The sequence below is a fragment of the Boleophthalmus pectinirostris genome, unplaced genomic scaffold, assembly GCF_026225935.1.
Source record: "Boleophthalmus pectinirostris isolate CB_2022bp ecotype Guang Dong unplaced genomic scaffold, ASM2622593v1 HiC_scaffold_1, whole genome shotgun sequence".
Taxonomy (NCBI): Eukaryota; Metazoa; Chordata; class Actinopteri; order Gobiiformes; family Gobiidae; genus Boleophthalmus; species Boleophthalmus pectinirostris.
In genome coordinates, this window is record NW_026570970.1 from 14,686,160 (window position 1) to 14,712,675 (window position 26,516).

Here is a 26,516-nt window from a genome sequence, read left to right on the forward strand (position 1 = left end):
GGACACTGCCATATTATTTTGAAGGGAAGTGTTTATTTTCTTGAAAACGAGACTATGAATAATGAAAATAATAATATAAAAATCTGAAAAAATGGGAGAACAGTGAAGTGACCAGCGTGTGAACTTTGGTCCGACGTGAACAGTGCGCATGTCAGTATTGTGATCTACCTCAGGCTTCAGGGTACCTCAGTCCTATCTGTCATTTCCCCTTTTCCACATTTTGTATGCCTTGTTAACTAATCATTTGAAGCGTTTTTAATTTTCCTTTTTTAATGAAAAAAATAACAAAAAGAACAAGAGAAAGATCTACAGTAGTCTCCAAACTCGTCAGGTCCACATACCTGGTGACCTTCATAACAGTAGTGCTGGACTCAGCCTGGACACATCCTGTGTATGTACGGCCTGTAGGGCGCGGGGGTACAGGCCTGTCCCACATGGTTCTGAACGTGGATGTTGTGTACTGAATTCACCCAGATCTCTGATGTTAAAGGAGAAGGAAGAGACTGACTGAAGGGCTGTCAGTGTTAGCTGATCCATGACAAGCTCTTTTCATTAAACCTAAACTGTAGCCCATACAGTAACAGTAGTAATAGTAGTAGTTTTAGTCGCAGTGCACCTGTATGGCCAGGAGAGGCTCATCACGGTTGGAAGCACAAGAATACTGTCGTTTTGTCACTGCTGGTACCAACTGGGCATCAGTCCAAATCAAAAACAACATCTGAGCCATAAACATTTAAGGTGATGGATCGTTAAATAAAGTTATGGCAAAAATCTGAGAAATGAGTTTTCAGTAAAACTCAACCTTTGTTTGTGAACAGGATGAAAGAAATTAGTAGAGCACTATATTGTTTCTAAAAGTTTCAAAAGATCTTATATGCAAAACATATTGTTATTGCTTATTGTCCTGTCATAGCGTCACTTACTTCTCCTTTAATCTTAAACCTAACAACTGTACCTCCTGTTTTCCCAACTGTACCTCCAGGTTTTTCAAGACTTTTTACAACAACAATACAAATGCCGTGATTATTTTCTAATAACTCCCTGTACTTACCAGCTCTATTTGATAAAACTGAACCACATACTCTGGGCTTGATTTTGAAGAAGCTGCAAAAATACACTGACAAGACTTTGGCAAAATAGCTTAAAACCGTCTAGTCGTCTGTGTAGAATGTAGACTCTTAACAATGTCACTGTGTTCAAGACAACTGTATATCTGTAAACAATATGTGTACAATAGCCACACAGCCAGATAACCATCCTCTCTCATTAGATAACACTTCTGCAATGTGGGGGACTCCATCTCCCGCATCTATTTTTTTTCTTATCGTGCTGTAAATTTGAGAATTACCTCTTGTGAATCCAACGCTGACTTAGTTACTAAACCAATAACGTAGTAAAAGTTAGTGCTATTTTATTTTGAAGGGCAAATTTTGTAGTCATCAGATGAGGCTTTATTTTCTCGTCCCAAATGAACACAAATAAGCTGAAATAAAACTACAAAGGTCTAACGTCACAAAATGCCTGAGGTCCTCGTCAATGGGCCTCTCCACAGCCGAAACAGTACCTCATTCTGATACTAGCTCACCAAATCAGATTGCTATCATTTAACATGCAGTAAAGTAGGTATACGATGCTTGTACTGCGATGCATGACTTTGCTATATTAGAGCATGTTTCTTTAAGGCCGCACTGGATTTGTTAAAACTTGTCTTCTAGAGGAATAGCCAGATTTCCCAGTCTTGTCTTGTGCTTCTGGATAAGTTTAGCAGCCAACGTTATCAAGGCGAAACTTTGTCAATGATATAACCTTTGTTTTTTCCAAGGACTTGGTGTTTCTTAGTTTTGTGGGGTGTTGCTAGGCATTTGCAAGTATTCGGTACCAGAATAAACCACACAGTTTCACACATCACAGAAGCTGTACTTAGTCATATCGCACGGTGGTTGGTTAGTTTTAGTTTTTTTGTTTTATTAATCTGGTTTTCATTTAATAATCTACCATAGTCTGATAAAAGTAGCCTGGATTCTTTGCTTTGAATATTCATTCCTGTTAGGTCACTACTACCACAACTAGCAGTTTTGAAAATATATAAACATATTCTAGCAGATTTTGGGAGTAGGAAAGGAAAGCTGTAATGACTTGTGATGCAAAGTAGTTGAATGGTAGAAGTATCCAGTTCTGAAGAGGGGGATTTGTAGATCGTTGGTTTTGAAGGACTGGTGAAGTTTGGTGAGATGAATGCAGAGTTTTTAAGTGATTATTTTGTGTAAGGAGAAACACAGAGCATTGCATGAGACTGTTGTACTGTAGACACGTCAGCACTAGATTTTCAGTTAAATGGATCCATCTTTTTACCTGCGTTTCACCATTTCTGTTTCCTCTGCCATAGAAGTATTATCACTGAAATGAGTACAGCATCTATGGTTACAGCCCTCAATTCCTACATTTTCCTTGAGTCACAAGGTCCTAAACACCTCGACATTACCGTGGTGATCTGCGGAAAAGCATCTGTTTTATGGTCGTGTTGTAAAGAGATGCCTTTCCAGTGATGGCCACGCTCTTGTTTTGAGTTGTGAGTGAACTGTATTGCTGAGCAACCTGGATCTGAGCAATAAAGACTATTTGAAAGAATCACAGTTTTTCTGTTTTATTATTTCAATATTTTCACCTCAAAAGGTGTTATACCATTTGTGATATTTCATACCACAAATTTCACATCCCAAATGTGTAATATGTTACAGAAAATGCAACTCAAGGGTTTGCTGAAATGTAAAGGCAGAAAATAGACAAATATTACTATTAAGGGAGTATAATTAAAGTTCCATTTAGGAAATTTATTTTGTCTTTTTATAACAAACTTTGTTTTCTTCCAAAAAGCTCTAAAAAGCTTGTTTAACCTGACCTGTTTCGGCGGTAGGACTTCCAAACATGTAAAAACACATCAGGTAAATAAGCAAAAGCTTTTTACACTACACATCTCATAAGTTTGAGTATAATTAAAGGCTCAAATGTTCCACTGTAAAAACACATTCACTTTTCAAAGACAAATCCAGCAGGTTGGACATGAAGACACACAAGAATCACAAAGCTTTTGTCACAAGTTACAAGTACTCACATATGAAACGCTTCCTCTTATGGCAACATGTATTCAGACACAGCAATGGGCTCCAACTGATCATTTACATCAAGTGCTTTTTTTTTTTAACCAAAAAAACAGAAGAACAAATCAACCATGCCTCACAAATAAACTATGTAGTGGAATCTTTGACTTGGACTGGACTTGGCCGTCAGTGTTTGAAAGTCAAAGGGAGGAAGAGAAACTGGTAGCGGAGCCAACAACAAGAACAATTTGCTGAAGAACAAACTTTTTAACTGTTTGACTGTTTAATTAAAATGTGTTGCATCTTCACACCTGCAGTTCTGAAAGCGCACAAATACTTTCAGAAATCATTTTGGTCCAAATACTTGTTTTGGTTTCACATGTTAGTGATAATAGCTATAGTCAGTCCAAGCCACAACAGGTGCCTCTTACACCCCACCCTCCCCACACTGAACTCAAATATGGGTCACGACAAATGCCACTTAACTGTGTGTTGTCACTTTTCTGGTGGAGGGTCCATCAAATGCTTTTCTCCACAGAAACCAGACCAAGTTACAAGTCAGATCTGTGGAGAGGCGACCCCGCTCACAGTCAGAATGCCTGTTTTTTGGGATAATTTTGAGCCATAAGACCACGCAAGTAAGGTAGAGGTGTTTAATGCCATACTGTGGAACATTCCAGGCAGAGTAATAGCAATAACATATCCATAGAAACAAGCAGGTAACGGATCCTCCACCAGAAAGGTTACACAGTGCACCTTTAACTGAGCTTGAGGTAGAAGGCAAGAGTCCATTGCTGCATGACAGGCACTTTGAAACACTTTCACCAAAAATACCAAAAACGTTTGGTAATGTAGGAAATTTCCACAAACATTCCCTTAATTTTGCTGTACACACGGGCATACACAAACAGTTCACTTGGCATATAATGTTGGCAACACATGAGCCAACATCTGTGCATAAAAATACATCTTAAAATCCTTCTCTCTCCGCCTCTCTCTCCTGTAATGTGCTTCAATGTAAACGCTGAATAAACCTAAAACAAAGGCTTCCAGGAGAGACACAATAAAAACATTCAAGTCCAAAAGTCCACAGAGGATTTCAGCTTTTTCACTGGACTTTTTTGTCCACGATGCCGTTCTGTTCGGGGGCGTCCAGTTTGAGTTTCCTCTGGCTGAAGCGGCGGATCAGGGCACCGGGCAGGAGAGCCACGCAGGCGATGCCCAGCAGCTGCAGCAGCCTCTCCCACGAAAACAGATCGTCCAGAGAGGTGAGTTCAGACAGCATCACCCCCGTCTGGACACAGATGAAATTATACGGGAGCAGACCTGGGAAAGACAGAAGAGGAGGTCACTCACTGTTTATTTATGATTTGTTTATTTATATGGATCACATTAGCTGAAAGCAGTGACATCAGCTAGACTTAGTCCTGGTTTAGTCCTGTGGTTTAGTCCTGTGGTTTAGTCCTGTGGTTTTGTCCTGTGGTTTTGTCCTGTGGTTTTGTCCTGTGGTTTTGTCCTCTGGTTTAGTCCTCTGGTTTAGTCCTCTGGTTTAGTCCTCTGGTTTAGTCCTCTGGTTTAGTCCTCTGGTTTTGCCCTCTGGTTTTGCCCTCTGGTTTTGCCCTCTGGTTTAGTCCTCTGGTTTTGCCCTCTGGTTTTGCCCTCTGGTTTTGCCCTCTTGATTAGTACCGGTGTAGTCCTGGTGCAGTCCTGGTGTAGTCCTGGTGTAGTCCTGGTGTAGTCCTGGTGTAGTCCTGGTGTAGTCGCCTAATTTAGTCCTGGTTTAGTCCTGGTTTGGTCTGGACACAGATGAAGTCATAGGGCAGCAGACCTGTGAGAAAGCGCAGAGGTCAGAGACTGTTTATTTATTATTTGTTTATGTGTACAGATCCTATTAGCCGAAGGCAGTGCCTCAGCTATTCTTAGTCTGTGTTTAGTCCTGGTTAAGTCCTGATTCAGTCCTGAGTCATTCCCGGTTTAGTCTTCTTGGGTCGATTGAAATATAAATTCTTCGTTTCATCATTACAAATATACATTCATTACATTTGATATTTAATTAAAATAAATTGCATTTACTTAAAGATGAATTGTGTCACTTTTCTGGTGGAGGGTCTGTTAGATGCTCGTCTCCATGGAGATGTTACTGCTTTGTCTAAAATGTTTCACAGTATGGCATTAAACCTTTATGTCTTCATGGTGACCAAACCAGACCAAGTCAGATCTGTGATGAAGCAACTGCACTCACAGTCAGACTGCCTGTCTTTATACCATATATTTTGGACTATAAGTCACACTTTTTTTTAATGATTTGGGCGTTTCCTGTGACTTATATTCCGGTGTGACTTCTATATTAAAATTTTCACACACTGACAGCCTTGAGAGGGCGCTCTAGGCTTGTGTGTCAGTATCTGCTACTCCTGTTACTTCTGTACCACTGTCACTTTGCTCTACTGCCCATGTCTCCTGAAAATTTTAAATTTAAGTGACTTCACTGACAACTGAAACCATCCTGTCGGGATTTAGAAAGGCCAGAATAATGCTAACTTGATCTGAGGCTGAGTCTGATGACAGCGACACAGAAGAGGAAGCGACGCTCCGTTTACCTCCAGAGGTTGCGGAGTTACTCAGAAGTGACACCGAGGATAAAGAATTCAATGGATTTAGTGATTTGGAGTGAGATCGAGAGTTTGGTAAACTTGTTCTGTTCTGTTGTTTATGCTATAGTTATCTGAAGAACTGTTCATATGTGACGTTAACAGCCTGTTGTTTTCTGTTCTAATGAGACATTACTATAACTTGCCTTTCAAGATCAAATGTCGGTTCCTGGTCTCTGATTTTATAAAAAAAAATTTCCCCCAAAAAGTACGACTTATGGTCCGGTGTGACTTGTATATGTTTTTTCCTTCTTCATTAAGCATTTTTTGGTTGGTACAACTTCTATTCCGGAGCGACTTATGGTTCGAAAAATACAGTAAGTATTTTTAAGATATAAAACCACCTGTAACTGAATAAATGTAAGATAGTGCTTTTTAATGTCATGCTGTGGAACATTCTAGGCTATTGTTTCTAATACCATATCCATAGAAACAAGCTGGTGACAGACTGCCAAACATAAAGTTACATAGTACAACTTTGAACTACAGTTGAATTTAAGTTCATCAAGTATTGAACATTTATAGATCCATTTGTAGAAAATTTAGTCTTAATTGAACACATGGCATTTTAAATAATTGTTTGTTCCAAGCGGATATTGATCTATACAGACAATTTTCTTCATAAAACTTAGGTATAATTATGCCGCCATTATAACACTTCTAATGCCGTACTTACACAAAAAACTATAGAGCTCTAATTGATTAAATATAAAAGCAGGTGTTTTAATAAGCATGACAAGCTTATTAAACCTCAAATAATAAAATAAAATACATTAATATGAAAAGCACAATGGTGTATTGTCCAGTCCAGTTAATTGTGATGATTTTTTTTCATTATTAATATTTTTAAACATGGTGACAGTATAAGTGGGTACAAAATAAAATCAAAACGAGCTGCAGCACAGTATTCAGATGACATTTGCCTCTCAGGGGACACGTGTGGGTGGAGTTACGCAATACAAACAATCTATAATATGATGATTGTGTAACAGGGATACAGATGCACTCCCAGCCCACCAGAGTTTAGAGAGTAGTCTTACCGATGAGAACAGAACCGAAGAAGAAGGTGATTGGGATGTTGACGATGGGAGCAGACATGTTCAGGAACCAATTGGGCGTCATCGGAAAAAACCTCAGAAAGAGTAGGAAGAAGAAAAGACAGTCCTGATTGTCCTCCACCTGAAAAAGAGAGAATAGTTTGTGTGATTCCTTCTCTCTACAATCCAAATATATGGGATATCAAACCATTGCAGTTTTGTTATTGGTTGAATGCTCCAAAGGTAGTTAAAGGTGCACTGTGTAACATTTCTGGTGGAGGGTCCATCATCTGCTTGTTTCCATGGAGACATTATGGTGTTAAACAAATATATCCTGCATTTAAGAGTTACAGTGCAGTAATAGCTAAAAAAAAAAGGACAGAGGGAACTACATAGACCATGATCCTTTGCTCCATTTCAGTGCAGACTGCAAGAAAAAAACGGTTCTAAGCACTTTTAAGTCTTAGTCAAGGCATTTTAAGAGGAAAAAAGTTTTGTTTGCCTCCACAAATATCACAATAAATATCGTGCCGTGAGATGTATATTGTGAAAATATCATAGAGAGAGATTTGGATATCGTTACATCCCTAATCGTGAGGCTCCCCACCATATTGTGAGCTTTTCCCACAATATGGATGTCGTTCCTCCCCTAGTCTTGGGACTTTTTATTTCTCGAAACTACCACAAAAACCTGCTTTCTCACAGTGAGAGGGTCCACTTCTCCACAGATCCGACCTGTAACTTGGCCTGGTGATGTGGCTGCTCGTCTCCATGGAGAGATGGGAGTTTAATTAAATCCAATACTAGAGAAAGTCCAGGAAAAGACAATAACATCGACATGGAGTCAAGAATGTGGCAGTTTCTCTATTAAAAACACAGAGCACCCTTAAAGAAACACAAAAATCTCAAAATAAATTTAGGCTTTATCAATGTACAGACTGTGTGTTTTGTTTTTAAAAGTGAAAAACAGTGTCTGGTTATAGAACATGATTCATTGTGCCTTTGTAAGCACAGCATACGAGCATGTTAAACTTTTGACAGTAGAGGGCAAAATTGGTCCAACGTTTCAAAGCAAATGACCTCCCTGCAGGTGTGGGCAAAACATGTCACACCATTATTCTAGAAAACAACATGACAGTCATGACAAAGCTACTTCAGAGGTTTTCATTAAGTTTCATTGTTCAGTGAGATCCTGCTTGTTTATATGGATCTGACATTGCTCTGCCTGGAATGTTCCACAGTATGACATTAAACAGCTCTACCTTACATTTATGAAATTACAAGTGGCTTTATTGCTCAAAAAAGTGAAGAAAAGCAGGCATTCTGATTGTGAGCGCGGTCGCCTCTCCACAGATCTGACCTGTAATTTGGTCTGGTTTGGTCTCCATGAAGATAGAAAGGTTTAATATCATATTGGAAAACATTCCAGACAAAGCAATAACATCTCCATGGAGAACTCTAAACCAGAAAGGTTACACAATGCATCTTTGACTAGACAGAATCCCTCATCACTACTCATTTGGCAATATTTCAGTAAGTATTGAAAACATTCTCAAAACAAGACAAGGCTCTCCTGGAGGGTGTTTCATTGAAGTCGCTTAACAAGTCCAGGCTTATTCTGAAATCCTGAGATGAATCTAGCTCCATCTCCAGCTTAAGCCTCAAGTTGTTCCATGACAGAAATAAGCCAGAAAAAAGATAATTCAGGCCTGAAGTTTAAGATGCACTTTGTGCGCACTCGCGGTGACTCTCAGAGAGGCCAGATCAATGGCGCTATGACATCATGGAAAATGGGAAAATTATCTGATTAAACAAGAGAGGAGCCACAGCACGCACGGACAAGAGTTTGATTTGGACAATGGAACTTATCCGGTCATCCTGATCTGAGGAGCAAGAGGAAAGACACGACTCCCCCCGCTGCTCCTGTTCTCTCCCCCTCTGCTCCTGTTCACTCTGCCGGTAGAGAGGAGGCTGACTGAGGAGTGCGGATCCTGGTTAATACGCCAGGGGAATGAAGTTGCCTGACCTTTCCCGATTAGCTATGGGTAAAAGTAAAGCAATAACGGAACTCTTCACATGTAGCCTAGAAGAAACGTAAAATAAAAAATCTGCGCCGACGTGTTTGCAGTTCGACAGGGAGCAAGAGACAAGGGAATGAAGAGAGACAGACGTGATGAAGGAGCGAAAAGACAGAACCCACTAAAAACCAGTTCACCCTCAGAGTCCAAACCAGCTTCTGACTGTGCGTAAAAGCTGCACTGCCCCTCACAACAGCCACATGTACATGATCTTTTGAATGAAATAATGATCATAGGCTTTTATATGGTTTGTGCCTTTTTGGTGAATGCAGCGTCCACACACACGTGTCCAGTGCGTAGCAGCACATGGACTGTAAAAATCTCAAGCGACACACGACTATAAAGGTCACTTTTTAAACTGGATCAAACAGAGACAGGTGTTCTGACACAGGTCTGTGAGTACACGTGGTGAAACTTTTGACAAACAGCTTAGACGTTCTTAAAGACAAAGCTAAAATATTGACCAAGTTTGTGCCCGGGTGCTTGTTACTGCAGCAACTCTGCCTCACCTCTGGTCAATCACTTCGGTGGAACAAGCCTAGCTTCCCAAATATGACAGGTTTTCAATTTAGCTCACTTCATGAAATAATCCCCTGTATACGTATGACAGACACAAACAAAACGGGACTTGACAACACTGGCAGAGAAAAGCAAGTCTGTCTGACCGGATTTGTAACAAGAAACCTGTTTGAAAATGTTGTTGTGAAAACATCTATAAATTTAAAATAGCTATCAATAGAGAACCAGCACAATTGCATTACATCGTTGTAGGGCTGTAGTTGACTTAAGAAATTCTTGGTTCATTAAAGATACGCCAGGCTAGGTGATTAGTCCACTAAAATGGGGGTATGGCAAAAGCTTTCAAAACTATTACGTATCGCTGTATGTACCTAAAGCAAAGTGCACTAACAAGACTACACATGCACAGGAGTTACTACAAAACAACTATTTATGGAGTGTATTTATATCGTGTGTATTTATGTACTTAGATAAAGAGTAAAGATTAAACTTGAAAATCATGAGTTTAATCTGACTTTTTAAAAACTCCTAAATCCTCAGCTAATTCAGTAATTTTTTTCTGCTGTTGTCTCCTTATTATCTAAATAAAGTGATTTGTTAACTAATACACCTTCAACTGATTAACTGACTGAACGACTAAATGCCTAAAACTTTACAGCAATAACATCTCCATGGAGTAAAGCATTTGATGGATCTTCCACCAGAAAAGTTACACTGTGCACCTTTAACTATGGCATACAAACCTTCTTCTGCAGTGTGGAGACTTTGTCAGGAAAGAAGTTGACAATATAGCGTTTTCCAAAAGCTTGGGACAGGAGGTAGCACAGAGTGGAGCCCACTGTAGTGAGCAGGCAGGCGAGAAACAGGCCTTCATAGAGTCCAAATATAGCCCCCGCCAGAATGTTCTGTATGGAGATGAGACAGGACAAGGACTGTGTTAATACATGAGACATCCAGGCATGAGAAACCGCGCACATCAGACATAACAGCTTTGCGTGTACGTTGACAGAAGCATGCTGTGAGAAGTTGGTGCGCTTACTATCTACAGATACAGCATTAGTGGATAAGGTAGTACAAGTCATACACTGACAACTTCCAGGCAAAGTCCAAATGGGCAAGATCAGACTGAATGACTGTTCTAAGAAAGTGTTACCAGCACATCAAAATACTTCTATTGCATATAACAGCTAAAAATAAGATAAAACATACACACATGACAGCGGAGAGGTTATTGTGTGAAGTTTGGCACCAATAAAGAAAACATTTTGAACTTATTTTTAGCTCACCAGGAATGAGGAGCCAGGAATGGCAAAGGACTGTTTGTAGAGATATGCGCTGCAGAATAGAAGCAGGACATATCCAGTGTGCTCTGTCTTATAAAACTGCAGCAGCTCAGCCAGCTCCCTCAATTCCTCCAGGTCAGACGGGAACTTTAATCTGAGGGAAACATGCAGAGTTCAGGCACTTATCTGTTGAAGGTTTTCAGATACAATGTGATGTCATACTTCCAGAATAGGGAGCAAGACCCAGTTTTTCCTGTTAATTACATTATACTTTAACTTTACCATGAAATATCAGAAAGGTAAATTCCAAAATATGAAACCTCAACATTTATATTACTGACTAGACCCAAGACCATGCTATATTATCTGTATTAAATAATATTGACCAATAGAATGTTTTGATGTCATCTGAAACTCAGCAATTCAGATCATCAGCCCTGCAGAATTTGACTGGACATCTGGTTTTAATGCATGTAGATAAAACAAAGATAATAATATTAGCATAACAGACAAAACGACTGTGTTAAGAACTAAGTAATTACTATAAATATTTATTGGTTAGTACAATAAGAGTATAATAAGATCCAGTTTTTATTATGGATCCATGGTTGGTACCTAGTTCAAGCTCATTGATACATAACTCATTACATTACAAGACATGAAAAAAGTTAAGATACTAAAATGAAATATTACTATCACACTGAAAATAAAATCAACTTACTGCATTTACACTTGAAACATCACTGTTTAAAAAAATTGATTCAGATTGTTGAACAGAAATGAGTAATATTTTAATGTTATTTCAGCTTTACAAAATAAAACAAGGTATGGATTTACTGATTGATCTATTGATTACTGATCAAACCTTTTAGAAAATCAGGGCAGTCTAGGTTAGGGATGGGACAATAAATAATAAAATAATAATTGTGAGACATTTATAATGTTATAAGCGTGATAATCACACACATTCTAGTGATAAAATGGCAATTATTTTTGTTGGTGGTTATCATGATTATATAAAATGTCCCACAATCAATCGCCAACAAAAACAATTGTTATTTTATCACCAACATGTGTAGAACAAAGCTACTTACCCATCATGATCTCTGCTAGATCTTGGTGGCTTTTACTTATAACAAAGAACAATTATATAAAAGTTGGAACTTATTCATAACATCAAAATTATAATTATTCATTACTGGGTTTCAGATAACCTCACAGCATTCTATAGGACAATATTAACTAATACAGATGGGGGCCAGTTAAAATTAAAATGGTTAAAATGCAAAATTCTGTTGTAAGATTGTCGCAATATAATCGTTAATCGCGATTGTTTTGGCCATGATAATCGTGACACCACATTTCATTATCGTCAAACGCCTTGTCTTGGTAGAGCCCTGTAGAAGAATTTATGGTGAAACGAGTGAAACAATACATAAACTATAAGCACATCTCCCTTGGCTAACTCTAGCTTCAGCTAACATAAACAAACCTGATCGGCTCGTCCGCTGGCTTCTGCAAAGGCTGCTCTGTCTCCACATGTTCAGCTTCGGCAGCGGGAGGAGCACGTCGCCGAGGTGCAGGGGGGAGATACTGGGAGAGTAAATATAGATAGAGGCTGGCTGTAAAAACTACAGCTATAAGTCCGAAAACTGAGCGCATATTCTCCGCTCTGCAGTCCAAACCAGGCGCTCCTTCACCTCTGCTGTGTCTGCCGTGCGTGAGCGAACATGGGAAGGCGGAACTAAAAGAGTCTTTGTGAGAGGGAGATCGCAAGCACTCTTTAGAAACACGGAAAAATGAATATCTTATCAAAAATCAAAGTCTGTTAAAAATCATGAATTAGAAATAGTTTTAACTTCTGGTAATACTACACATATAACAGCAAATTAGTAATTATAGCTTAATAGTGTAATTAATCAAGCTTGTTTATAAGATGACAATCTCTACCGGTAAAGGATCTCTGCAGAAGAACCCTGCAGTGTCGTCACATCCTGTCATCAAATCTAAGTGTTGTTTTCCTTTTGTAAAAAAAAAAAATAATTAATTAATATATAATAATAATAATAATAATAATAATAATAATAATAATAATAATATAATAATAATAATAATAATAATAATAATAATAATAATAATAATAATAACAATAATAATAATTTCAGTATATATAATAATAAGTTTTCAAAAGAATAATTTTATTAAAAGGATATTTTACTCAATTTACTTTAGTTATTACAAATTTATGTATTTAATTAATTTTATTTTATTGTTATTAATATATTACGAATTCCTCATCAATTCGTCCCAATGTCGTGCAGTAGGAGGCAGTAAAGTTCCACGCTTGCAATCTAACAATGAGAAGAAGACTGTTTTAGGGTTTGTGCAGTCCGCGAAAGATACAATCATATTAAATTGTGCAATGCGACTTTAGTTCCATAGTCCATTTCTTAACCTGAAGCCACGGTGACCACAGCTCTGACATCGACATGGCAGCTTTGACTCTTGTCTCGGGCTCAGTTGGATTGATTACTCTCCAAAATCCTCCTGTCAACGCACTCAGGTGAGTTAAGCAGTCAAAAGTAAAGTGCACTTTATCTGGTGTCTGTAAATAAAGGTTTTTCGAACTGGGGTAAGTGCCAGTATTCTTGCTTTACCTCCCTGGTCACCTATTAGATCAACTAGCCATTTCCTACTGAAACAATACAACATCCTTCCTGCAGCACAATATTCAGGATTTTATAGACTAGCAATTGCACATAGCTACTTTTCTGTTATAAATATGCTAAATAAAATGTCAGTCTTCTGATGTTAAGCACAGGTATGATATCTGATTTACGTAGTCTGAAACAATAAAAATAAAGAAGAACCAAAATTTATAATAATGAACACAAGAATATTATGACATAAATCAAACCAATTAGAGAACAACAATAAAACAAATAAAAGACACATTTTCTGACAAAACATATACTTTTTTGCAGGCTTGAGGCTGGCACAGTTTACAGTTTATTCATATGTTTGTGTTTGAAACAGTGCTGCTGTCAGACAGGGCATTGTAGACACTGTGCAGAAAGCTCTGAGCAACCCTCAAGTGAAGGCTGTGGTCATCTGTGGGCAGAATGGAGTCTTTTGTGCAGGTGGGTACAAGTTCAATTGGAAACACTTTAATAGTATGGTAATTACTATTAAAGTGGACAGTTACTATTAAATTACTGGACGGTAACTAGTTACAAAGTAAGGGATTACTGTAATCAGATAACTTTTTTAAGTAATGCTATAATGTAACTACTTGCAGTCATTTGAAACAAAAGTATATACTGGTAGCACATGATGTTCTCTTCTGGTACCAGAAGTTCACTGACATGAATCAAAACAACACAAATATGGTGGGCTGTGAAGGTTTCATGCTTAATGCTTTTTTAAAGAGCAGTTTAAAAATAGCAAAACACATTTTCACTGTAATGGAATAAGTGATAATTCAGCTCTTCTGGGTTTAATTTTATAATAAATTCACTTTTTTACTTGGGCATTATAACACATTTCTGATTAATAATTTTGCCATAAAATTGTTCATTGCCATCAGGATATATTTTTGCCAATATCGCCCACCCTAGTATGAAGATTATTATTAGTTGCAAAACATTCTTGCAAAATACTTTTTTTTTTCTTGTTATCCCAGTTACAATGCTAGCTCCAACCACTTACCACATTTTACTGTGCTTTTGAGATATGCAAAATGGAACAATAGAAATGTCGTCTAATATGTAATCTCTCTTTAATAAACAATAACAACAATAGGTGCAATCTCTGTAACAGGAGCAGATATCAAGGAGTTTAGCAAGCCTATGTCAGGGCCTCACGTAGTGCCAATGATTGACGCCATAGAGGTCGCGAACAAACCCGTGGTGGCCGCCATCGAGGGCAGCGCTCTGGGCGGGGGTCTGGAGCTGGCACTGGGCTGTCATTACCGAATCTCACAGTCCAAAGTGAGTTCACGCCTCGAATCCACCTCTGTCTCCTCACATTTATGTCCTGAAAATGTCACGTCAGGTTGCATCAAGATCTGACGGTTACTCAGACTTAGACTTAGACAAACTTTATTGATCCACAAGGGAAATAAGAGAACTTAGAACTAGAAATAAGTAATAAAAATATCTCAGCAGTGTAGAGTAGGTCATAAGGAAAACATTTTCAGTACAAGATGCTCAAATTTAGTATCCATTAGTATCTGGGATTATTGTGTCTTTGCACTGATAGACTGTTTAAAGAAGTGGACTAAGGGAGTGTGACGGCCATTAATATTTAATCAGTTGCTACATGCTTGAATCCAGATCAGTCCTTATCAGTTACACATTAGTGCTTTTGTAGTCTTGACCTCAGCTTGTGCCAGTACACTCTGTTCATCTGGACTTGTGTATTGTACATTTGCAGGCTCAGTTAGGTCTTCCAGAGGTGCTGCTGGGCCTGTTGCCAGCTGCGGGGGGGACGCAGCGGTTGCCAAGGCTGATCGGGGTCCCAGCTGCCCTAGACCTCATCACCACAGGTAACAAAAACAGCCTGACTTTCCTAAGCTGTTACTCACTTCTAGGCCTGTCACGATAACACATTTTGAAACATGATGTATTGCTGAAAAAATTATAGATGATAAACGATAATACTGAGACTAGTTTCGGCCACTGACACAACAACCAGGAGCAGATTTAGACCACAAAAGCTATTCTAAATCAACAATATTGTTAAAGGGCTCATATTACGCTATTTTTTGATCTGTGTTATAATGTTGTTTCCTCATCAAAAACAAACCTGGAGTTGTGTTTTGTTTCATTCACACATGTTTAACACACAAACTTCTCTCTTCTCTCAAACTAAAAACATGCTGTTCCTTGATTCATGACATCACAAGGAGGAACTGAGTATTTTGAGTACAGGATTACTCAAATGTATGAATGAAACTAAACACAACTCCAGGTCTGTCTTTGATGAGGTAACAGCATTGTAACATGGCTAATAGCTCACCAATTTTGCATTATATAGGAAAAAAATAAAACAAAATAAAACACTTAGTACTTAGTTTCCACCTGTAATGATTCATAGAAGTTATTTATTCAAACTAATCCAGCTCAAATCAAATCATATTGCCAAAAGGTAACAACAAATTTCCCAGTGGTGCAAAGAAAATATACACACGAAAAGTATTAACCCCTAAAAATATTGTTCCAGATTTCATATATCCAACAATAAGTCGATATAGTAATTATTGTGACAGGCCTAATCACTTCACTTTACTGGAAAGTAAAAGAACTTGCAGGTGCAAACGGAGTGTCACTCTGACTATACTGCACAGTTCAAGAAAACAATAAAAGCAAAATGTTTTCTTGCTCTTTAAAATAATTGTTTGTTTGTCTTTTTTGTCTTGGTGTGGTGTCTTAAAACTAAAAACTAATAAAAGGAGAAGAAAAGTAATACATTTCATCAATACACAACAGTTTATCTTTTATTACGTTCAGATAAATTAAACTGGTAGTTACTCAGTTTGACCAGCAGAGGTCACTGCTTACTTTCAGACTTCAGAGTGCTCTTTCTGATGGAGAGTCCAGAGTTGATTTCATCATATAAAGGGGCTTATGATATTACACACTCCAGTGAAATATTCAGCACATCAGGGTTCATTTAATCGTTTAATAAAAGATCATGCCTCCCTATTTAGGATGTGAATGATTTAAAAACCTCTACATTCCCGCAGATGTCATCATATGTCTTTAAAGGTGCTCTGCGTAACTTTTCTGGTTGATTGTCTGTCACCTGCTTGTTTCTTCGGATATCGGAATGTTCCACAGTATGACATTAAACAGCTCTACCTTACGTTTATTCAATTACAGGTGGTTTTACAGCTCAAAAATACCTAGAAAAACAAACATTGTGACCTGATCTGACCTGTAACTTGGGCTGGTTTTGATCTAAATCCCATACTGTGAAACATTCCACACAAAGCTATAACATGGAGAAAAGCATTTGACAGATCCTCCTCCAGAAAAGTTACACGGTGCATCTTTAATGTGTTCTCCAGGTCGTTATGTGACTGCAGCGGAGGCCTTAAAGCTCGGGATGGTGGACCAGGTCACTGACAAAAACACCGTGGAAGCTGCTATCAAGTTTGCTCTGAGTGTTGTGGGTAAGTATACAGATAAATCGCACATACACTAGGCCCATCACAATAATAACTATGTATGAAATGGACTTGTTCTTTACTACTCAGAAACGTTTGCCTGAAATGTTGTTTTTTTGGCTATATGATGAGATTTGAGCTGTAGAAAGTTAAATTAATAACTTATGACTTATTACAGATGCAAACTAAATACTTAAGTGCTTCATTCTGCTATTTATGTAAATGTACATTTTGAATAGTTAGTGTTGCTTCTTATTTGTTTGTAGAGCATCTTGAGTGTCCAAAAAAGCGCTATTTCAGTCTGATGATATTATTATTATTAATATTGCTGTAGTTTTTGTAGTTTAAATCTGCTCATGGGTTAATTTGTAAATGGAATAATAGTTGCAATATTATAGTTTATCATATTTTCACCAATATATCCTGCTTCAAAATTTGTTATCGTGACAAGTAAGGGTGTAACGATATCTAAGTCTTATGTTACGATATTAACCTCACAGTACGATATTTATTGCGATATCGTGGGAAAGCTCATGATATGGTGGGGAGGCTCACGATTAGGGATGTAACAGTATCCAAATCTCTCAGTACGATATTTTCACAATATACATCTCAAGGTATGGTATTTATTGCGATATTCTGTGGAGGCAAACAAAAATGTGAATATGCTCCTTTTTCCCTCTTAAAATGCCTTGATAAGACTTAATCCAAAGAAGACTTAAAAGTATTTAGAATTGTTATTTTTTCATGTAGTTTAGGCTGAAATTGAGTAAAGGATCTATGTAGTTCCCTCTGTCTTTTTTTAGCTATTGCTGGACCATAACTCTTAATTTAAAAAACAAGACTTGTATGTTATTAGGTTCTTTTTACAGACCAAGAGTTTGTTTTCATACCTGATAGTTTTGGCTGCTCACTAGTGGTCTTCCTCAGAGTGGTCACGTGATGTTGCTGTGACGTGTCTGTTCAGCTGATTTAAACAGGTTTTGGCGCTGTCTTCCTACCGGTGGAGGCAGGATGAAAGCGCCATCTGCAGTCCGACTTCCTCAGGACAGTATCCCAGGTGTGTGAGAGTAAAAAAGCCGCCTCTTTCCGGTTTATAGTCCCGTGGGCACGTTTCCGTATTTTGATTGCCTCTTTAATCCAGCGGCGATGTTTATTTTCTTCTGTCCCAATGATTTGAATGTTTGCTCCTGGGATACTGTCCTGAGGACGTTGGACTGCAGATGGCGCTGTCATCCTCCCTCCACCAGTAGGAAGACTGTGCCAAAACCTGTATAAATCAGTTGACGTCACGTGACCACTCTGAGAAAGACCACTAGTGAGCAGTCGAAAATGTCAGATATGAAAAAAACTCTTGGTCTGTAACCTAACCTAATAACATAAAATATTGGAAAACCAAACGAATCTCATTAACAAGACTTGTAATTTACATATTGTGATGGTCCAAGATATTATTGTGAGAACTTTGACGATACGATATCACAATATTCCACTTATTGTTACATCCCTAGTGACAAGCCTAGCATACGCAACTCTAAAATTCTAAAAAAAACAATCCCTCTTCTTTCAAATCAAACTGAGTGAAAGTTTGCAGTATCCCTCCAGGAACCGGGAACCTCTTTCAACATAGTCCAACATGAAAAAGTGTGGAGGTATAGGTGGAGGAAGTCAAAGGCGGAAGAGCACACAGCAGCTCCTCCTCCACTCCTCCATCCATAAATGTTGCATGCCTGTGTCAGATGTGCTCTGATGTCTTCACAGCTTTTACTCTATTATTAAAGAGGGCGAAAAGGGACAAACTTTCCTGGAATATTAATAATGGACCTCGGCAGTTGCATAGGAGCGCCGCTTCACAAATCAAGCTAATCTGCGCTCAATGGAAGCTTTAAGTGTCCCTGTAGTGAGGAACAATGACTGCTCAAACTGTACAAAGAGTTCCCCATTCACATACACTATAATAGCAGCAACTGACAGGCCTGCTGCTGCGAAAACTAGAATATGATTTCAAATTGATCAATATTTAACACGCAAGGCTTTCAAATGTGTCAGGGCACCATTCTCACACAAGCTACAAATGCTACAGTGGGGTTGTGCTGCAAATATTATGTGGTTAGGGTTTTGTTGTCGTTCTCTTGTGTGTGTTTTTCTTTCTTTCTCTTTCTCTTTTTTTTAGTAAAATGAAGCACTTGAGAATGGTGCTTGAATTCTGTGAAAACCTCTTGTGTCACTGCAAAGAGATCCATCTTCAGTCATCAGGGATCATCAGGCTCGAACAGAGAGATACTCGAATTAGGTCTTTTAAGCAAAGATCTGATGGTAGTTTCATTTTCTTTTCTTTTTTTAATATCTGAAGCCCATTGAAGGGGGAGTGCAGTTTTGGCATTGTGGTGATAATCTTGTCCAAATCTGCAAGTCCCACCCCCTGCTTTCTTGTAGAAGTAGGTCAGATGAAATTATTTAAACAGCCCACAAATATTTTAGGTTTTTTGTAACATGATGCAGTGGTCTGGCAGATAGCGGAAAACTCAAATCTTGAAGCTACACTGTGTCATTTTTCTGGTGGAGCATTCGCCACCTGCCAAAATATCATAGTATTTTTTGTTTGTTTGTTTATTTCATTCATAAAGTATAAAAAGACATTAACAGTGTCACAACATGAATGAAAAGGAGCAGAAAGAAAAGTAATCTTATGTTATCTGCCCCCTTTTTCCTTTTCCAGACAAAACATTAACACTGATAGTCACTTCCTTCGCACATTTCAAATCAGTGCGTTTCAGTTCAGTAACAATCAGTCACATCAACTGCAAACTGAAATCTTCACTATTATGCTCCTTTTTCATACATACACATTGCGCTGGATTTTATGTGTGTTTTTTAAATGCCATCATTAGGGTTGGGTATCATTAAGAAGTTGCCGATACGATACATACCTCAATACATAGGCCACGATACGATACATATCTCGATACAGTGCACTTTTGATTCAGTATGATAAATATTTAAATTGATTTGATACAGTTCAATTAAAAATAATGGCTAAATCATGGCTGTGATTAGGGCTGGGTATCATTAAGAAGTTGCTGATACGATACATATCTTGATACACAGGCGACGATACGATACACTGCACTTTCAATTCAATATGGTATTATAATTATATATATATTACAAGTCCATTCAATACAGTTCAATAAATACTAAAAGTCTTTGTTAAACAACTACTTGTGCCAAGTGAATATGAAACACAAACATTTTAATCATCAAAACAGTGAACAAAAGAAGTTTCCTTCCTCTGAACAAGCAACAAAACTGTAGTGCTGTAACAAAATAATTTAGTAAAATATACCTAAAAATACTCTTGGCGTTATATCGATACAGCAGTTCACAATATCGATACTGTATCATCACATTAAACAATACGATATATCGATATTTCAATATTTTTGCACACCCCTAGCCGTCATTCGACTTGATTCTTTTATGTCTTTGTCGAGACTATTCCATAATTTAACTCCTTTCACAGTGATGCTTCGCTCCATAACCTTGGTTCTGAATCTGTTTTTTTTTAAACATGTAGATACCTTTTAAATTGTAATGCCTTGCTCTAGTAAACTTATCTATTTTGCATTTGTTAATTATAATATTTTATTGCTAAAAAATACCTTGAAAGACACAATATCCTATGACCTGTAACTTGGCCTGCTGATGTCACTTGTTTGTCTCTATGGAGAGATGTTAATTTTGATTACTACACCTCTATGCAGACACTCCTGAAAAGTTACATAGTGGACCTTTATAGAATCAAACTGGGGCATTGCCATAATTGTAGCGCTGACACTGCCGTCATGATATCACTTTGAGCTCTGAACATTTAAAACACTGACCCACTTCAATCTTCTTTAAATGCTCGGTCCGCTGAGAATATTAACGTTTCATCTACGCAATGTCTGCTGTTGAGAAATGACCCAATTTTTGATTCACATAGCCGCACGTGGTTGTAAGAAATGTCAGAAGTAAGTGAAAAGTGGTTTAATCCAGATGCCCTTCCCAAGCCAATAATTTTTTTGGCTTTATGTCAGATAATTCTCTCAATTTTATATATACTAACAAAAAAGTCTACAGGAACAGAAATAACAATGTAAGTAATTGTTAGGGATGTAGCGATCTCCATATTTCTTGGTATGATATTTTCACAAAATGCACCTCACGGTACGATATTTATTGTGATATTTTGTGGAGGCTAAGTGTGTGAATTTGCTACTTTTTCCTCTTAAAATGCCTTGACAAGACTTAATCCAAAGTAAGATTTCAAAGTTTTAACAGTTATTTCTTCATGTAACTGCATTGAAACAGAGCAAAGGATCATGGTCTATGTAGTTCCACCTTTTTTTGTTTAGCTGTTGCTGCACCATAACTCTTAATTTAAGCAAAGAGACTTCTAATTTGATATATTGTGATGGCCCACGATATTATTGTGAGACTTTTGACGATGCGATATCACGATATTTTGGCTATTGTTACATCACTAGTAACTGTCCTCTGTTAAGTTTTGGTAGTTTGAGTTTTCATTATGCTCTTGTGTCCTTAAGCAAAACACTTCACCAATAATGCCTACTCTCTGCCCTCGTCATGTGGGAGGAGCTAACATTATAACAACTCTGTAAAAAAAAACATAATCACTTTATAAAAATCAACCTCAAACAGCAAGAAATGACTCACAAAATTCAGCTGTTCCTTCATATTTTTCAGTGTAGCGCTGTCAGTCGAGATGTGTTTGAGTGGGTGAGCAAGTGAGTGAGGATTGTTATTTAAAGGTGCACTGCGTAACATTTCTAGCGGAGTTCCCGCTACTTACTTGTCTCCATGGAGATGTTATTGCTCCGTGGTGCAACATTAACCATATCCAACTAGCATTTATCCATTACAGATGTTTCTATTAGGGCTGGATATCATTAAGAAGTTGCCGATACGATACATACCTCGATACGGTGAGCTTTCGATTCGATACGATATATTTCAAATCGGTTTGATTCGGTTCAGTGAAAATAAAGACAAAATCATGGCTGTGATACTAAAAGTCTTTGTTAAACCACTTCTTGTACCAAGTTAATCTGAAACACACACATTTTAATCATCAAAACAGTGAAAATGTCAAATAAACAAGTTACTTCCTCTAAACAAGCAACAAAACTGTAGCTATAACAAAATAATTTATTAAAATATACTAAAAACTACTCTTGCCAATATATTGATACAGCAGCTCACGATATCGATACTGTATCATCACATTAAACGATACGATATATCAATATTTAGATATTTTTGCACGCCCCTAGTTTCTATTGCTCAAAAATACAATACTTCCTCCTGTGAATAGGGGTGACTCTCCACAGATCCGAACTGTAACGTAGCGTCGTGCTGTAACCTGCTGATCTCCCTCGCAATAGGTCGGTTTAATCTTTACCGTGGAACATTCTAGACAAAGCAATAAGCAGGCAAGCAGGTGTCTGATCCTCCGCTAGAAATGTTACGCAGTGCACCTTTAAGCCCTGGTTTAACGGAGTCAGACAGAGAAGCCAACCGCATACAAGATGGAGCTTTGTGGAGATTGGAGGGAAAATCTGGTGGAGATTTTGAGTGATACGCGCTGGTCATGAGATGATTAGCGCCCAGAGTCAAATGAGGACAGAGATCGAGCTGCTAAATTTATGTGGGCCACTCTGTCTGCGATACTGAAATATATACCATGGACTACATCTGTTGAGTTATAGATTTAAATGTAAAATGCTGCAGAGTTGGCACAGGGGTTTGGGGATGGGGCTGTTATTGGTCATGAGATTAACTTTTTTGCCCAGCGGTTGGAACATCTGCCAACTACATCTGTCAGGGTGAGCAGGCTGACTACAAGCTACACAACAAATCCACTGACATAGCTCTACCATTTACAGATTAACCACGTTATAATGTCCAGGGTAGAAAAGACTACTCTCTACTCTATAACTGTACAATGTCTATGAAGAATTTATTTATTTATATATTTTCTTTGACTATGAATTTATGACTTTTTTAAAATTTTATTTTTAATCTTTTTATTGAGATTTTTTTTTGCTGGTAATAAAGGTACAGGGTTAATGGAAAAAATTATAAATTATACAAAAAATGATAAATAAAATATGGTACAATAATGTCCATGGTAGAAAGTACAACTCTATAGCACTGAAATGTCTATGAAGGATTTGTTTTGTTTTTTTCTTGCTTGACTTTGAATTTATGACCTTTATTTTTTATTATTATTTTTAATTAATATTTTTTTATAGATAAAAAAAAAATCTGTATATAAAATAAAATTTTAAAAATTTAATTACAAAAAAGACAATTTATTACGTTAATATATATGTAAAATTAAAGTTAAAAAAATGTACAGAAAACAGACAAGAGATGATAATAAATAAATAAAATACAGTTAAAATACAGTACACTGGGACACGTAACATTCTCTTTAAGACTTTAATCATCTCTTCTTGTGGTTTGATTCTTCTAAATGACTAAAATGTATATGTTAGAATATGGAGAGCTTGCATCAGGCTGGGCCCCTCTGCGCTCTCGTGATGATGACCCAGTTTTGGCCCAGACACAGCTGAGTGTAATTCAGTGGAGCTGTGAAGGATTCTAACTACTGTCTCATGTAATCATATCACTGGGAACAGAAAGAGGAATTAAGAAATAAGATGTAAATGCTGTCTCAAATGGAACAGTGGAAGTGTGCGGTTTGTTTTTTGCTCTTTAACTTCTATCCCTTTGAAAATGCTGATACAGTATTTACAGCATTAGTTTCATTTTGACTTTATGTAGCCTACTGTCTGCTCTACTGTATTTATACTTGTTGCGGTCATTTTGAGGACTCCCTCTTTCTAGATGAACAGTTCTTGTTTTTCAATAAATTTGTTGATGTTATTAAATCCAGTTGTTAGCACCAGACACAAAAATGGTTGGAATGGAGGGACTCAATAGTTTGACTTCTCCTGTTTGTGGTTCAATTCAAGGTGAACTGTAACAGAGCTGTAGCAGAGTCGCCCTGATTATCTGGGAAATGGTCTGTCAAATCACGGTGCTTTCAGAAGCTACAAGGGGATCTGGTGATTGAGTGGATAAGTGCGCTGGATAAGCAATTATAGTGAGTGCAGGCGACAAATCGAAGAAAATTACCTAAACCACAGCCAAAATGGAAAGTGGAGAATAGCTTTTACCTAAAAAACAGCCTAAATCAAATGATACCAGTTTGTGTGGACAAACATGTCTTTGGAAAGTATGTGTTTTTGCATATTTCATCTGAATAATGGTTGATAACATTTTGTTTTTCAGGACAGTCACTGGAATCCCGCCGGATAAGTACCCTGCCGTGCCCCTGCCCTGCTGATATGGATGCCCTTTTTGAAAGGGTGATGCAGAGGGTCAAACAGAGCGCCCGTGGGGCCATGGCTCCAGTGGCATGTGTCCAGGCTGTGCAGGCAGCAGCCACACTACCCTACGCTCAGGGCATCCAGAGGGAGAGAGAGCTCATGGACACCCTGTTCACGTCAGGACAGGCCCGCGCTCTGCAGTACTGCTTCTTCTCCCAGAGAGTGGTGAGCAGGTGGAGCATGCCCAATGGAGCTCGCTGGGACAACAGCAAGCCTAAACATGTGTCAAAGGTCGCCGTCATAGGTAAGAGCTTTGGGTTTGAGTTTAAATATAGCACATATGAGTGTTGATTCATGTTATTTGTGACTGACTGTGGAGAGTAAGCTTCCATGATGGTGTCAGCTGAGCCCCTCCTGCAGCTATTGGATGTGTGACAATTTAGATGAGGAACTCCAGTGTACAGAAGCTTTGAGCTGCCAACTTTATACTGCTTTGTCAAAACTAATATGTTTTGTTGTTTGTACTTTCTGCTCTGCGGTGTGTTTAATAATAATGTGTAACCAAAATCAAGGTTTCTCTTCACAATATTCCAGTTTTGAATATTCATTTAAGGATGCTGTTTTGTGTTTTCATCCCTGAAGGTCTGGGCACTATGGGCAGAGGTATCACTGTGGCCCTGGCTTTGGCCGGACTGTCTGTGGTTGCCGTGGAGACACAGCAGCAGCAGATGATGGCAGGGCAGAGCGCGGTGTCGGGCATGTTGGCCAGGGCAGCTCAGAAGAGAGGAGTGCCCTCAGTGAAGCATCAGGTCCACTACAGTGTGGAGCTGGAGGCGGTGGCAGACGTGGAGCTGGTGATAGAGGCTGTGTTTGAAGACCTGGGCCTGAAAAAGCAGATCTTTAAGCGGCTCTCCTCTGTGTGTAAAACAGACACACTTCTCTGCAGTAACACCTCGGCTCTGGACATAGATGAGTTGGCCTCTCAGACCCACAGGCCTGAGCTGGTGGTGGGCATGCACTTCTTTGCCCCAGCCCACCTCATGAAGCTGCTGGAGGTGGTGTACGGACCGCGCTCTGCTCCTCAGGCTGTGGCCACTGTTATGAAGTTGGGCAAGAGGATTGGCAAAGTCAGTGTGGCAGTGGGCAACTGCAGAGGCTTTGTGAGCAATCGAATGCTGAAGCTTTATGCTGAGCAGGCCGTGTTTCTTGTGGAGGAAGGGGCCAGTCCTGAGATGGTGGATCATACCCTGGAGAAGTTTGGTTTCCCCATGGGGCTGTTCAGGATGTCCGACCTGTCAGGGCTGGACGTGGGCTGGAAGGTGCGTAAGGCCGAGGGTCTGGTGGAGCCCGGACAGATGAGCAGGGTGCGTCAAGGGCGCAGGTACTGCCCTCTGGGGGACCTGCTGTGTGAGCAGGGTCGCTTTGGGCAGAAGACGGGCCGGGGCTGGTACCTATATGAACCAGCTGGCAGCAGAGAGGCCCGGCCTGACCCCTGGCTGCAGAGTTTCCTAGAGGAGTACAGGGCTCGTCAGGGACTGGTTCCCCGCCGCATCGACTCCCAGGAGGTGCTGGAGCGTTGCCTGTACAGTCTCATCAATGAGGGCTTCAACATCCTCCAGGAGGGCATTGCAGCAGGACCAGAGGACATAGACATGATCTATGTGTTTGGCTTCAGTTTCCCCCGGCACCGTGGGGGGCCCATGTTCTATGCCAGTCAGGTGGGACTGTCCCGAGTCCTACAGAGACTGGAGCACTACCAGCAGCAGCACCCAGATGTACCCTATCTCCAGCCCAGCAGTCTGCTGAGGAGGCTGGTGTCCAGCGGCAGCCCACCCATTCAGAAATGGAAAGAGGTGATGAGGACCCCACACAGCGCACTGTAACACAGAGTGCCTTTGGCTGAATCTGATATGTGGGCAGTCATCAAACCTTAACAGGCATCATAAGAGGGCTACTGTTTATCACTTTAATAACCAAGCTTTATAATGATTCTATTACTTCATTCTGTGAATCAACACATAATAATGCAGTTTTCATTATGCTATGAATGTGAAATTAATGAAATTGCCTAAGTGCCTTGATATTTTGATCTCCTTTGTTTTATTAAAATGTTAATACATAAATGAATGTGTATGAATAGAATTAATATTTTTTTGTAAAAAAAAAAAAAAAAAAAACTTCAAATAATAAATTAAATGCAAAATGCATAAATAAAATTTTATTTTGTCTTTTCTTCCCTACATTTTTCTTAGTGACGACAGCCCATTAATGTTGATAGATT

The 26,516-nt window shown here is 38.7% G+C and overlaps 2 protein-coding genes across 5 annotated transcripts; one reads left to right on the plus strand and one right to left on the minus strand.

The window, feature by feature from the left end:
* Positions 1 to 2,628: 2,628 nt before the first annotated feature.
* On the minus strand, positions 2,629 to 12,414 carry tmem41aa (transmembrane protein 41aa). 2 transcript variants are annotated; one of them, XR_008631734.1, is made up of 6 exons: positions 12,159 to 12,414; positions 10,670 to 10,820; positions 10,127 to 10,288; positions 6,790 to 6,928; positions 4,785 to 4,926; positions 4,298 to 4,424 (listed from the first exon to the last, which is right to left on the minus strand). XR_008631734.1 is itself a non-coding variant. In XM_020931926.2 (5 exons), exons 1-5 carry the CDS (start codon positions 12,326 to 12,328, stop codon positions 4,207 to 4,209), a joined length of 840 nt encoding a protein of 279 aa, XP_020787585.1. In that variant the 5' UTR covers positions 12,329 to 12,411; the 3' UTR covers positions 2,629 to 4,206. The 2 variants fall into 2 exon arrangements, 1 of the variants encoding a protein (XP_020787585.1); XM_020931926.2 differs by lacking the exon at positions 4,785 to 4,926 and having other exon boundaries at positions 2,629 to 4,424; positions 12,159 to 12,411.
* Positions 12,415 to 13,038: 624 nt separating this feature from the next.
* ehhadh (enoyl-CoA, hydratase/3-hydroxyacyl CoA dehydrogenase) lies at positions 13,039 to 26,421 on the plus strand. Of its 3 annotated transcripts, XM_020931883.2 has the most exons (7): positions 13,039 to 13,229; positions 13,703 to 13,806; positions 14,486 to 14,655; positions 15,101 to 15,212; positions 16,737 to 16,841; positions 24,198 to 24,539; positions 24,878 to 26,420. In XM_020931883.2, exons 1-7 carry the CDS (start codon positions 13,156 to 13,158, stop codon positions 26,116 to 26,118), a joined length of 2,148 nt encoding a protein of 715 aa, XP_020787542.1. In that variant the 5' UTR covers positions 13,039 to 13,155; the 3' UTR covers positions 26,119 to 26,420. The 3 variants fall into 3 exon arrangements, with proteins under 3 accessions (XP_020787542.1, XP_055009707.1, XP_055009710.1); XM_055153732.1 differs by lacking the exon at positions 14,486 to 14,655 and having other exon boundaries at positions 13,093 to 13,229; XM_055153735.1 differs by lacking the exons at positions 13,039 to 13,229; positions 13,703 to 13,806; positions 14,486 to 14,655; positions 15,101 to 15,212; positions 16,737 to 16,841 and adding an exon at positions 18,722 to 19,151 and having other exon boundaries at positions 24,878 to 26,421.
* Positions 26,422 to 26,516: the final 95 nt, after the last annotated feature.

What these genes read in the sequence shown, in the direction of transcription:
- tmem41aa (XM_020931926.2), bottom strand. Translation starts at nt 12,328, where the DNA reads ATGCGCTCAGTTTTCGGACTTATAGCTGTAGTTTTTACAGCCAGCCTC. An exon ending in TTCCTGGCTCCTCATTCCTG is followed by an intron (nt 10,289 to 10,669) that starts GTGAGCTAAAAA and finishes ATCTCCATACAG; the next exon opens with AACATTCTGGCGGGGGCTAT. An exon ending in TCTCCACACTGCAGAAGAAG is followed by an intron (nt 6,929 to 10,126) that starts GTTTGTATGCCA and finishes TCTCTTTTTCAG; the next exon opens with GTGGAGGACAATCAGGACTG.
- ehhadh (XM_020931883.2), top strand. Translation starts at nt 13,156, where the DNA reads ATGGCAGCTTTGACTCTTGTCTCGGGCTCAGTTGGATTGATTACTCTC. An exon ending in GAATGGAGTCTTTTGTGCAG is followed by an intron (nt 13,807 to 14,485) that starts GTGGGTACAAGT and finishes TCTCTGTAACAG; the next exon opens with GAGCAGATATCAAGGAGTTT. An exon ending in CCTAGACCTCATCACCACAG is followed by an intron (nt 15,213 to 16,736) that starts GTAACAAAAACA and finishes TGTGTTCTCCAG; the next exon opens with GTCGTTATGTGACTGCAGCG.